Source organism: Artibeus jamaicensis, unplaced genomic scaffold, assembly GCF_021234435.1.
Source record: "Artibeus jamaicensis isolate MK-2021 breed Jamaican fruit bat unplaced genomic scaffold, CSHL_Jam_final scaffold_11, whole genome shotgun sequence".
Classification (NCBI taxonomy): domain Eukaryota; kingdom Metazoa; phylum Chordata; class Mammalia; order Chiroptera; family Phyllostomidae; genus Artibeus; species Artibeus jamaicensis.
Genome location: NW_026522027.1, coordinates 2,728,980 through 2,742,678, shown reverse-complemented (window position 1 = coordinate 2,742,678; position 13,699 = coordinate 2,728,980). Strand labels below are relative to the sequence as shown.

The 13,699-nt window shown below is 59.4% G+C and overlaps 2 protein-coding genes across 2 annotated transcripts; both read right to left on the bottom strand.

Moving 5' to 3' along the window:
- Positions 1-661: 661 nt before the first annotated feature.
- LOC119054402 (interferon-inducible GTPase 5-like) lies at positions 662-2,806 on the bottom strand. The gene is made up of 2 exons (XM_037152284.2): positions 2,203-2,806; positions 662-1,278 (listed from the first exon to the last, which is right to left on the bottom strand). Exons 1-2 carry the CDS (start codon positions 2,804-2,806, stop codon positions 662-664), a joined length of 1,221 nt encoding a protein of 406 aa, XP_037008179.1.
- A 3,400-nt stretch (positions 2,807-6,206) lies between these two features.
- Positions 6,207-7,589, bottom strand: IRGC (immunity related GTPase cinema). Its single transcript, XM_037152331.2, has one exon. The coding sequence runs from the start codon at positions 7,587-7,589 to the stop codon at positions 6,207-6,209; it is 1,383 nt and encodes a 460-aa protein (XP_037008226.2).
- Positions 7,590-13,699: the final 6,110 nt, after the last annotated feature.

The window sequence follows — 13,699 nt, the reverse complement described above, 5'->3', positions numbered from 1 at the left end:
TGCTCAGTTAAATGTGGTACCTAATCTCAGTGTTTCTGAGTAAGGCTCTGAATCAGTCTGGCCGCCCCAAATTAATAGTCAAATCATGCCGCTCCGCCCTCCCCTAAGCATTCAGTTCCAGGCTGTCTGTCCAGCTGAGTCTCCACTGCCCCGTGCCACTTCCTGGTCTCCCCGGCCCCCACCACCCTCAGGCGGACAGTGGCAGACCCATAGAGTCCTGGTGTGCACATCATGGGCATTTGGAGTCTGTCAGGAATGAAGCACAACCGAGGGGGTGGGGACAGTGAAGGACGCGCTCAGAGGCCAGCGAACGTCTGGCCAGAAGCAGGGAGTCTGCAGATCTCAAGAGAGGGCTGGAGTCTGGGAGGTGTGAGACCCGGAGCAGGCTTTGACCCAGCATTTACGGGCACGACCGTACACAGGCACCTCCCTTAGTGATCCCCGCGCCCTTCAGAGCTGTGGCATTCACTGCCCTCTCGTAGAAATGCTTCTGCAGCCTTGCCCCCTGCCCCGGCCTGCACTAACACACGGGCTGAGTCCTGCCTGGAGGGTCGGGCTTTAATTCCCTCATGCCCCACACCACCAGCCTGGGGACAGATGGGGCCTGTGTCCTCCCAGCCCTGTGCTTCCTCCTCCAGCTGGCTGAGGCCAGGGGCTGGGGTCACTGGTCAGAGCTGTTGAAGGTCTGCATCAGCACACTCTGGGCGTCCTTAACCAGCACATCCAGGGACAGGCGGAGCATCTGGTAGACAGTAGCGAAGGAGATGCCGCAGGTGGCCAGGGTGCCCAGGGCGGGCACGTTGAGGAGCTCCTGGGTGAAGGCCCTGGCATCCCTGGAGGCCTGGCCCAACAGGTCCACCACCAGCTCCTTGGTGACCTTGGTCCTCGGGCCCTGCACCGTGTCCGGGGTTTTGTGCAGGGGCTGGCTCATCTGCTCAGCCAGCTTCCCCAGGGAGTCCTTGTCCAGGCCGAAGCTGCGGCGGTAGCCTTCCAGGGAGTGGATGAGCCGGTAGAGGTCGCACGCCACATCCTGCACTCCGGGCACAGGGCTCGGGTCGATGCCACAGGCCACGGCGGCCACCAGCCAGATGTGCTGCCGGAGCGAGGCCGCCTTCTTCTCCAGGATGGACTTGGAGATGTTTGGCAGGGCCACCAGGAGCGCGTGCCGCTTGTGGCTCTGTACTTCCTTCACCATGGACTCCTCCAGCAGGCGGAAGTCATGCTTGCCCAGCTCAAACATGGAGAGCAGGAAGACCTTGGGGTCCTCCAGGCCCTCCGCTGCAGGAGACAGGGGCACCGCTCATTGGTTTCCACACCAGGGAGGCCGCCTTGTCACCCTGGTGACAAGCACTTGCCACCTGAGTCTGCACAGCCTGTGCCCTAAGAGTGTGGGCCCCAGAGCCGGGCTGCCTGAGCACAGGTAGGAGCCTTGCTACCTGCCACCTGCGTGGCCTTGGGCAAGTTACCAAACCTCTCTGGTCTGTAAGATAAGGTGATGGCTGTACCTACGTCCTAGGGAGGTGGTGGTGGTGAACTGGTTTCATGAGAATGGCGCCTGGCCCGTGCTGAGCCCTCAGTCAACGTCAGGTGCCGCGAGCCGCAGGTGCCAGCACCTGCATGGGCGCATGGCATCGCACTGCTCCAACTGGTAACCCATACACAGGCCGATACACCCCCTTTTTTCCTTAATGCAGGCGGTCGGCCTCTGTCACCTGTGACTGAAAAGTGCCAACTCCCAGGAAATGTAGTGTGAGGCCTGACACTGGCTTTTCTGTCTGTGCCACAAGTGCCCGACTGAGGCTTTGACGGCAGAGACGTCCATTTCGGAGCGGGCTGTCTCGAATAAGCCCGTGGCTGCCAAGTTGCCTCCCTTCCCCCGTCGGGGCTCCTTTGTTTGCGAACACTTGATTGGTTGCCATATCCAACTATTTGGGCCACTTTATTTTCTCTTCTTGTGTTTCAAAGGGCTGCTCATGTGTTTTAAACTCACCAATGAAGAGCCCCAGGACCCTAGGCCCCCACCCACAGTCAACCCCAATTAAAGCAGCAGCTCAGGCTATTGCTGGAGGGCGTCAGAACGCTGAGGGGCCTGTTCAGTCCTGAAGGGTGACCATTCTGGATCCCGGTGGGAAGATGAAGGGGAAGGGGCAGGCACTCCCTCTAGAATCCACCCACCCCCACGTCCGCGGAGCTGCACCTCACCTTCCAGCCGCTGCAAACAGTCATCCCGGATCTGGCTTAGCACCTGCTCCTTGGAGAAGGTGCTGGGGCGGCGACTGCGCGAGGCGGCCAGGTCCACGTCCACCTTGGAGCGGACGAAGTGGAAGCCCTTGCTCCGCTGTCGGATCCCGCGGGCCAGCTGGGCGTGCTTGGCAGTGAAGCTCTCTGAGGTGATGATTATGAAGAAGTCGTAACGGTCCACCAGTACCCGCTGGAGGTATTTTTCAGCCTGGAAGGTGGGTTCGCCTATGCCCGGCAGGTCCCAGACGATGACATTGGGGTACTTGGGGTGTGGGTACGGCGTGGGCTCCACAGTCATTTCCACCACGCCCGTGCGGGCCGAGCTGGGGTCCTCATCTCCCAGCCCCCGGATGGCGTTGACAAAGGTCGACTTGCCTGAGCCCGTCCCCCCTGTGATGCCGATGTCCAGCCTGCCATTCTCCAGCGAATGAAGTGTGGCCTGCAGCTTGGTGGCCACGGCTGGCAGGCTCCCTGCCTCGAAGGCCTCCCTCAGAGCCGTGGTGTCCTTTACCAGCTGCAATATCTGGGATTGGCTGAGGCCTAACTGGAAAATGTTGCTTGCCATGGACTGCCTGACTCCCGGTCTTCTTCAGGACTCGGCGACCTTTGGCGGGACAGGTAAGGGACTATTTTCACCCTGAGTTGCCCTGTCTTCTCTCCAGCCCTCAGCAACCCCAAGGCATTTGTGGCGTCACCAGTAATAGTACTGGTGTAACGTTAGGCCAGGCCCAGTGTTAAATATTCTAGTTAACATTTATTCATCGCTGCCAGCCTCGCTTCCTAGAATTTCTCATAAAATCCTCAAGAGCCAGAAAAGGAGATCCCCTTCCTACCCACGTTCGGCAGGGAGGAGGCAGGTCCCTTGCCCAAGGCCTCCAGCTAGTGTGTGGGGGTTGGGGATGGGACTGAGGTCCTCTGATCCTAGAATGCCAATTCTTTATTAAAATTTTTTTTTATTTATTGAATTTTACAGAGAGAGGGGAAAGGTAAGAGAGAGATTGATTTGTTGTTTCACTGACTTACACATTCATTAGCTGCTTCTTGTGTGTGCCCTGACCGGGGATCAAACCTGCAACCGTGGTGTGTTGGGACGACACTCTAACCAGCAGAGCTACCGGGCCAAGGCTAGAATTCCAATTCCTAGACAACTTTTGGGGATGTGGTCCCTGCACCAGGCAGGCACTGCAATCAACAATACAGGTCAGTGATGAAGAGCTGGAACCCTCATCATCGTTAACAGTAGTTAGTTTAGGTAATGTTCACCCTGGGCCAGCCCCTGGTCTAACCAGGTGCAGCATTTCATTAAGTCCCCGTTTGACAGAGTAGGACACAGGCTCAGGGAGGTACAAGTCCCTTGCCAAGTGACTGACAGCCTGTACCAGAACCAGGATAAGGACCGGCTCCCTCTGGTGCTTTTTGGTTGATTTGGGGTTTTTGTTTTTCCTCCTGTGTTTTCCTCTGATCCTGTAGCCATACAAAACCCCCTGGTCCTCACACAATTCAGCACCCACTATGTGCCAGGACCTCTTTGGGTGCTATGGTTCCACCACCAGGAAAAGAGACCCAAGGGATCCAGTGCATGTGTGGGAACATTGCCCACCTGGCCGCCTGGCCTCCGAGCGCCCCTCGGCTCTGCACCCGCAGTGCGCACCTGGGTGAGCCCCGTCCAGCTCCGGGCCTCAGAGTCCTTGCCCAGGGTGGGCGGGGGCTGCCAGCGCTCACGTGGAATTGCATGACTGCATCTAGTCCCCGCCATGCCAGGGACTTGCCGGTGACACAGCAAGTCATGTGCCCTGTGCGGCCTTTATCTCCTCCACCCATGAGGGGTGGGGTGTTGGCTTCCTCACCTGTGGGATGCAGAGATGACTCCTCGGAGGCCCCCAGCTCTGCTGTTTCAGGAAGACCGGGAGCTTATGGTTGATGAGGTGCAGGCGGGGGCCAGCTTGGGAGGGCCTTGGAACATCAGGCTGGGCTTGATCTTTATCTGTGGGTAGCCATGGAAAGGGCTTGAGCAGGGGAGGGAGTGATCTGCCATGGGCATCGGAGTCCTTCTTCTGTGGCCTTATGGGAAATGAGACTAGAGCCTGGGAGAGGGGGGAGGGAGGGGCTGGGGCAGCAACTGGGGGGGTGGGGGAGAGGCGAGGCCTGAGCTGGACCAGGGGCTCAGGGGGTTGAGATGGGGGAATGGAGAGATGGGGGCAGAAGGGCCAGGACATGGTGGCTATTAGAGACAAAAGTAACCCATTGTAACCCATTCTGTCTCTCCTAACCCCAGGCGCAGGGTGGTGAGAGCACTCACTCCTCGCGCCCACCTTTCCGTCCCTGCCCCTCGGGGCCAGTGAGTCCTGTGTTCAGGGTGAAGTCTGAGAGCCCACCGGTGTGGGGGTGTGGGCTGTACTCCGAGAATGGATCTGGAAAGGACCCGCTGTCTTCTGCATCTGAGGTCTGGGATTTCTCTCCCACGATCCCCCGCACCCCTTTCGGTGCAGAAGGACCCACGTGAACCCCTGTTGTCTGGCAAAGCCAATGAATGGGGAGGCCTCTAGGAGGAGAGGAACCCCTTCTGCAAAGGGGAGAGCTCTTGAGCTGAGAGAATTGGTACTCCCTTTAATTGTGCAAGTCAAAGCGGACCCTCTGAGTCGGGAACTGTTTCCTAGGGTCACAGGTAATTTGAGGCCCCAAAATGAGGCCAGAACCATCACCAGATCCTGGAAAGCCCACGGGGAATATTTGTGAGCACTTAGGGTGAGGCCACCTCCCCACCCCATAGTCCCCATTTTGCCACCGGCCTTGTGCACAGCCTCCAGGGCCTTCTGGGACTTGCTGGGAGCTCTCCCTTCTTCTGTGCACCTAAATCCGATCCCTGCCTGACCCTTGCCCAAGGCCACAGAAGTCTTGGGGTGACCCATCCTGTCCAGGGCCCCCAGTCCAGTAGTTCTTGGATTTTTTTAAACATGTGTGAGCTTTGAATCAGCTGAGGAATTTGGTTTCCCTGGGCCACCTGGTCCAGACACAGATGTGCACACCCAGTGTGTTGCACGTTCTCTGTCACTCAGCCCTGTGAAGCTTTCGGATCCCAACGCAGTCGCCATCGCTTTGAGACCCGCGGCCTTTCAGCACATTCCCGGTGCTCGCTAGGGGGCGCACGTGTGCGCTCACTCTCACAGGCACAAGCCAACCATGCAGACAGGTATCTCCAGTCTCAGCAAACTACTCAAAATCAGGAAGACTCACCAGGATTCCTCCCAGTCAGACACACCAGCACACATACCGCCCCACGCAGTCACACTCAGACACACCCGCCACCTTTCAGAAACCGTCCTGCTAGGTGGCGGAGTTGTGCCCTCCGCCTCCTCACCCCCTTGATGCTCAGAGGACCCGCCTGCCCACCCGCTCACCACCTCCACACTGAGGCCCGCCCAGGGGCCATGCGGCTCCCCCTCTGCCCACCACCCGGCCCGCCATCACTCACAGGCAGCAGTGCTGGCCCGAGAGGCCCTGCGCCTGCCTCTACTGAACCCAGTTGCTAGGCACCATTGTGCCAATCCTGGGCACCCATTGGCTGCCCCTCCCCCCTCCAGAGGAGGCCTTCCTTCGGGGCGCTGGGGTTCTCTGGAAGGGGCATGCCTTTGCAACTAAAATAAGCGCCTTTGCAGGCCCTGATCCCCACTCAGCCACCCACCGCAGGTTGACAGGTGGCCCCTGTCTTGGATCCAGGTCACCCCACAATCCCCCTTGACCACCTAGGGACCAGGGAGAGAGGGGTCGCCAAGGAGACCTCGGCCCGCCACCCATTCCCAGAACTTGCCTCTCCCCGGAGTCCATTCCTAGCCCTGCTCAGTGCGCCCCCCTCAGGGCCCTCCGCACCCTGCCCCTCAGCGACTGCTCCGACGCGGCCTTTCGTTTGTCTGGCTTTATTCAGGCGCGGTTTGCGGACGAGGCGGGGAGGGCGGGGCTGCGCGCGTCTACTTCTCTTCCAAGTCCCGCTTCTTCCAGTTGTCCAGGATGTACTTGAGCAGGAGGCCGAGCTTCCGGCGGATGGAGCTTGGGGCGTCCTCGCCCCCGCCCTCCCCGGACCCGTGGCTTTCCACACGGTTGTCGCCCGCCGCCTCCAAGCTGACCTCGGACTGGGGCTCGTCCTCCTCCAGGGCCTTGATGCGCACCCGCTGCGCGTCCTCCGCCATCTCGTTGAGGCAGCCCTGGAGCATGGTGTAGACGGTGCCGAAGCTGATGCCGCCGGCCACGAGCGTGCCGAACACGGGGATGCCCTTCTCGAAGGCCCGGGCCACCCTCATGGCGCCGTTGGACGACTGCGAGTAGAGCCGCAGGACAGACTCGGGCGAGACCTCGTTGGCCAGCGGCGAGCGGATGACGGAGCGCAGGTCGCCGGCCTGTTTGCCCACCTGCTCCGCCAGCCTGGCCAGCGAGTCGTCGTCCAGGCCGAAGCTGCGGTGGTAGCCGCGCAGCGAGCGGACCAGCAGGGCGTCGTCGTAGGCGGCCGCCAGCCCCGGCACCGGCAGGGCCTGGATGATGCCGGACACCAGCGCCGTCTTGAGCACTTGCTCCTGCAGCATGTCCTTCTTCTTCTGCACGGCCTCCAGCGAGACGTCGGGCAGCGACAGCAGGCCGGCGTGGCGCCGGTGGGCGGGCAGGTCGTGCTCCCAGGTGGACAGCAGCAGCGGGAAGTCGTAGAGCACCGGCTTCAGGTTGGACACGAGGAAGATGCGGGGCTCGGGCACCCCGGCCGCGCGCAGCTGCTCGGCGCAGTGGTCGCGGATCTCCTGCAGCACCGCGGCCTCGCTGAAGCCGGAGGGCCGCTGCGTGCGCGTGGCCGCCAGGTCCTCGTCCACCTTGGTGCGCACGAAGTAGAACTTCTTGCCCTGGCGCAGGATCTCCGAGGCCAGGCGCGTCTCCACGGCCCCGCAGCGGCGGGCGGAGACCAGCAGGAAGAAGTCGTAGTGGCCGAAGTCCACCTGCTTCAGGTACTTGTCAGCGGAGCAGGCGGGAGAGCCGGCCCCGGGCAGGTCCCACAGGGTCACGTCGGGAAACTGTGGGTGTGGGTAGGACGAGGGGTGCATCGTGGTCTCCACGACGCCGGTGAGAGCCGCACCGGGGTCCTCGGCCCCCAGGCCGCGGAGGGCGTTGATGAGCGACGACTTGCCGGCGCCAGACTCGCCGGTGATACCCACCTCCAGGCGGGTGCTCTCGGAGGAGGCCAGCAGCTCCCGGAGGCGAGAGGCGGCCTGGGGGATGTCTCCGGACTCGAAGGCGGTGCGCAGGGCCTCCAGCTCTTCTTTAGCCATGAGGATGGTGGTCTCCTCCTCCCCGGGACACTTTGAAGTGGCCATGGCTCAGGGGTGCGGGGGGATGGGAGAGTGACAGGACCAGGGGTCCTGGTGTCTGGGGGCAGAGAAGGGAGCCTTTCACGTCTCCTGGGCCTTGCATGGGGCAGGGGACACCCAGGACATACAGGCAGACCCCCCCCTCTGGCACCTCACAGCCCTCTCCTTCTCAAACAGCCCCCCGGGGGCGGGGCATTTTGGACATGAATTAGGGGCCTTTGGAGTCTGTCAGGCCCGGGTCTGCATCCCATCTCTGCCGCTAACTTGCTGTGTGACCTGGGGCAAAATGAAGCCCCTCTCTGGGCCTGTTGGCTCCTCTGGAGAGCGGGCATGCTGACTGAACTGCCTGCAGCGGCACCGGGGAGTCTCTGGGATAATGGAGGGATGGGAGCGTTTTGTGGGCAGCTACAACCTGGGCAGCCACCTGAGGCCCAGCTCCTGGATTAATGCTTATCTGCAGACACTGATTGAAATTTTTCATAACATTCGAACCAAGGCCCCGTGGTTTTCTTTTGCGCTGGGTCCGCAGATGGTGCAGCCGGGCCTGCCAAGGAGAGGGCTGATGCCCAGCTCCTGGGCGCAGTCGAAGATGGCAGCTGCGCTCCTGCCACCACGGTCACTGCGAGCAGCGTGACTCCAGGGCGAAGGACACCCACACCCTGGGATCCACTCCCGGCTCTGCCACAAAGTGGCTAAGGATTCGGGGCAAGCTACTCGCGCTCCACCTCACTTCCCTCGTCAGATGAGGATAACCGTCATCATAGAGAGCCACCTTCCTGGGTTGTGGAGAACTCAGTGAGTTACCACATGTGAAGCATTTTACGTGGTGACTGGCACAGAGCAGGTGGTCTGTGTCATTTGTCAGCGTCAGCCTCGTTACTGCTGTCGTCATTAACACTTCTAGCTGTGTGACTTGGCTGTGGGACTCTCCCTCTCGAGCTCCGGAGGCCTGACCCGCGCGTGGGAAGGGACCCTGCCTGCCTCGCAGGGCCAGGGCCACTGTGACTGGCTGGCCGGTGAGCCCGTGCGCTGTCTGTCCTCCCTAGGCTAACTTTGAGGACATTCGTGGTTACCGCTGGTGGAAGAAGCCCGGATGGGGAAGGGCCCGGACACCGGGGAGCCTCCGAGTTGCACACCCAGCCCTGCTGGGGCCAAGTCCCCTCCCACGCCCTGGAGCCCACACGTGGCCTCTCCTCAGACCCCGTCCGTCCTCCTCACCTGGGAGCTTCCCTGGCCCTCCCTCTTCCCAGTCACACTCTCTTCTGGTCCATCTCGCCTCTAAAACACACTCCTCACTGACTAAAACTCTTCAGACGACCTTGGGAGAGACAACCACGTCTGGGATCACTGACCCCATCGATGGAGAGAGACCGGGCTCAGACCGGACAAGGGATGTCTCTGCTCAGAGCCACCAGCAGGACTCAGATCCAGGTCCCTGGCTCCCCAGCCCTCTGAAGAGCTGCTCTGCCTTTGGGCACATGTCTTTGCCTCCCCCTCGTCTCCTTGGCTGCCCCTGTCCCCACCTCCGCCCCTCGACCCCACAGAAACTGGTCCTTATGACAGTGTTCCCGCCAGGTCTGACCGCATCCCTGGTCAGGCCATTTCCCCCGTGCTGTGTCCGTGTCTGCCCCCACCCTGCCCCCCTCCCGCATCTCAGGGGATGGAGGCTGCGAGCCTCAGACAGGTCCACGGCCCCTGGGTGGAGTTAGGGCCGAGGGAGCTGGGTTGGGACTGGAAGCCGCACCCCCACCCATAGGACCCAGCTGGAGACCCTGCCCTCGGGGTGCTCACCTGCCCTGTTAGGCTCTCCCTTTCCCCTCACACTCTCCCCGCTGGGGGGTCTCCTGCCCTGTTAGCCCAGGCTCAGACCCCGTTGCTAGGACCCGTGGTAGCAAGCAGCATCTTATTGGCCAGGCAGCCCGTGTGCAATAATGTGACAGTGATGTCAGGGGGTGGGGTCCCACCGGCAGGGGTCCCACCCCCAGCTGCTCATGGGGCTGCCAGTCAGTCACCCTGGGCCCTCCGTCCCCCACAAAGGACCCAGAGGGAGACCTCTCTAACCCCGAGATTTGTTCAAAACCCATCTGTGGTCTCCGTCATGTCCTGGACGCGGACCCAGTCCCTGAGGGCCTGGCCCTCCTCACCACGCACCCAACTCTGCTCCTCCAACCAGGCGCGCTGTTTGCCCAAGTCATTCATTCTCCCTTCTCTGCGCCATCTACTCGCCTACCCACCTGCGGGGAGGGTGGGGATTTAGCCCTGCCAGGATGACAGGAAGCGCTGGGGAAGGGCCAGCTCTGAAACCACACAGCGGTCACTGCCCGCAGCCCTGCCCGGCCCTGGCCCTGGCCCTGGCCAGCACTCGGCTTCCACACCCAACCCAGCGTCCACCCCCCAGTTCAGCATCTGGTATCCAGACTCCCGGACTCTGGCCTCCTCCCTCCCTCTCCTCTCTCCCCACCCCCTGCCCGTCCTTCAACACCCGGCTCAGGGTCTGGCTCTTTACAGTGGCTTTCTCTCTCCTGCTCTCGCCCTCCTCCGCTTCCTCGCAACCACCGACATGGCGTCAGTGTGACAAAGAGGGAGACAGAAGTAGTGAGAGTTGTGAGTGAGAAAAGGGGGAGGCAGAGGCCCTCTGAGAAAGGGAGAGGTGAGGTGGGGAAAGAGATTCCCTAAGAAAAAAAAACAAGGGAAGACAATGGATGGGAGGCCATGTCAGAAAAAAAAAAAAACAACAAAGAAAGACGGTGTCAGAGATGCCGGTTACAGAAAGAGTGAAAAGATACAGAGCCTGAGATGGGGGTCAGGGCTTGGGGACCGAGACATGCACAGGGAAGGAGCTGAAGGTCTAGAGACCAAGACTCCGGAACCCCAGGCTGCTGGGGGGGCACTGGCTCCCCTCCACTGCAGCTGCTCTCTCTACAGCTGCCAAGCCCCCCTAGGCCCTGCAGTACTTTGAAGCTCTCTCCACACGGTCTCCCCTCCTGGCCTCCTCTCTGCCCAAGCCAGGCACTCTGGGATATCTCCTACCCCCATATCCCGGGAGAGAGCCAGAGGCCCTCGCCAGTCAAAGGATCTCCTGAATCCGACGTTAGGTTCAGCAAAGAAGCTTCTGACCACAGCGGAGGAGAAGGTGGGGACCCGGAAAGAGAATAGGGCAGCTCAAGGCCGTGCCAAGAGTTGCGGCACCGTGGTCTGCTGAGGGTGTAGCCCTGAATTCACAAACCACAAAGACGGAAGTGCAGCCCAGCAGCCCGGACTCATTCGAGTTCTTATGGATGGACACACATGTACAGAGGCCAGGTTTAAAAGTATTCTCAGACATTCCCAGTCACCGAATACCCAGACCGAGATTCCTCCCCCAAATTCACAGACACGAACGCCTGGCCCAGGAGGGAGGACCCTCAAACATGGACTCATTACAGGAAAGCAAGTCTGACGAACACACAGACACACACACCTCACCAACCACATGCACTCAGGCACAGACAGACTCGCAGAGCAGCAGAGACTCAATTATACGCCTCCAGAAGCCACTGCATTCATTCGTGACCCTCATTCATTCTGCTCCAGTTCCCGGGCCACTTCCTTCAGCTCCTGGAGAGCCAGCCAGGAAGGGGGCTGCACCCGTGCCCATCTGCCATGCCTCCTCCACCCTCTTCATTCATCGAACATTCAGCACCTCTGCAGGCCGTGTCCTGTGGGTGCTAGGGATGCAGCAATGACCGAGACAGCCCGGGGCTCCGCCCTGCCAGGGCTGAGAGGTCTCCAGACAGTGAGGACCTAGAGCAAGCAGAACTGGAATGGGGGATCCCGGAGGACTGTGAGAGTGCAAAAAGAGTCACCTGACCCACCCAGGGGATTGGGGAGGGCTTCTCGGAGGAGAAGGCACCTGAGTTGAGATCTGAAGGATGAGAAGCAGTGAGCCTCCTGGTCTGCTAGGGAGTTGCCTCCCAGGCTAGAGATCTGACCTGTGCGAAGACCCCGAGCTGAGAGAGCTCTCGCCAGCCCAATAATTTACTCAACTACTTGGTCGTTCCAGAAACATTTGTTTAGACCTGACCCGAGGCAGGTCCCTGTGCTGGTGCAGAGATGTGAGTTTTACTTGTCCCTGTCCTTACAGCCCTCACGGGCTGGTGGGGCAGCTGACGTGATCCCTGCCGGAGGCAGACGGTTCACTTTCCGAGTACTTACCGCACACTCACCAGGCGCTGCGTGAGCCCATCGAATGGATGGAGTAACTCTTTTAATGGGGGCAAAATACTGCTCTTCCGCATGTCATCCTAAGACATAAAACCCAGGAACTGAGACTGGAATAGACAGGAAGGTGGAGACAACCAAGATGAACACGTTTATCCATCCATTTCTCCCACGAGTTCCCTCTAGAATCAAATCAGAGGGGCTGCTCGTTGTCAGGTGGCTGCGTCGGTGTCGGTCCCACCAACAAGGGAAAGCTGTGCTGCCAATAACACCGTGACGCACTATTTCCTTATCACTAAAAATTTTTATTTCACTGTCATCGAAAATACAGCTGTGCCCTGACTGCTGTGGCTCAGTTGGTTGGGTGTCGTCCTGCAAACTGAAGGGTCACCATTTCCATTTCCGGTCAGGGGTTGCTGGTTCATTCCCCAGTCAGGACACGTAACAAAAGGCAACCAATGCATGTTTTTCTCTCACATTCATGTTCTGTCCCCTCTCTCTAAAATAATTAATTAGTTAACTATTTTTTTAAGAAAAATACCGATTTTCATTGTGCACCACATGTGTGTATGTCTCTAACTAGGAAAATACAAAGGAAATACGTTGGCTAAGCTGCTCCTGAGGCCACGTAGAGTGACTGCAGAGTCACCAAAGCCTCCACGCTGTGCCTTCTCTGCGCCATCAGGGACGGCCACGATGCTGTTATTTAGTGAGTGAGTGAGCGGCTGTTTTGCTTTTACAAGCTGCTCCAGTCCACGGCCACACCGCCCTGAATGCGGCCTGAACAGCCTCTAAGAGCTTCTCCTGGGTCACATCCAGGCCATTAGTTAGTTAGTTAGTCACCGGCACTGCCCGGCTGACAGTGATTGGAGGGCACCACCCACGTGACTCTTCCTGATTTCGGAAGGGCCAGAATGCGGGAAAGGGCACCTTGGATTCAGTGAAGGTGTTTCCCTAATGTCCCCGCGGGGCTGGGAGCCCCTCGAGGGTGGAGACGGGCCTCCCCTGCAGGAAGGAAGCTGCTGTCATGAGCTGACTGTGAGCCGAGGGCCTGACGGTTGTTTGCAGAAGAGCCTGGACGTGACTCTGCGTCCTTACTCGACCCACCGTGGGTAAGGCTGGGGTGGAGTTGCCCAGCGGGGATGCCTGACCAGCAGGGGGAGTGCAGTCAGCTAAGGCTTTTGGAGAATCTCCACGCCTTCGCCTTCCACACACTTTCTGACCGCCTGCGTGTGCTGGGCCCCGTGCTGGCTGGGGCTGGAGGTGTAACTGGGACCAAGACGGTCCCCATCCCCTGGTTCCTTTCTTCTTCCCGTTTCTCCCGCCCACTCCTAATCCTCCCTTCCTCCCTGTCCTTTCTTTTGGTGTCTAGTAAAAATCCTAAAACCCTTCCCTAGGAATATCTCTCCACATGTTGGCCTTCACCTTCTCTCTATTCGCTGTAACGCTGGGGAAACCGGAAGTCAGTCCCCAGGATTCACTCATTCATTCATTGAACTTGGAGTGTCGGCCGCCTTCTGTGTGCTGGGCACAGACACAGCCGTGAGGAAGACACAGCTTGTCTTCGTGGAGCTTGTATTTTCGAAAGATGAAGATTAAAAAAAAACAACAACAATAAGATAGTGTCAAATAGCAATAAGAAAAAAGAAAAAGGAGAAAACAAGTAATAGGACAAAAGCCACTCTCTCAGGCCCTCTCTCCCAGAGCTGGCTGAACCCCATAAGACATGACCGACCCTAATTGTTTTCTGAGCCTTCATCCTCAGGACTAGAAAGTTACCGGAGGTGCCCGAAGGTGCAGAGGCTCTGGGAACCCCAACAACCTCCAGACCCTGAACCCAAAAATGACATTGAAACAAGCTGCAGCCCAACGGGATCATCCTGCCTGACACCCACCCCCATCACCCGATAAAAACT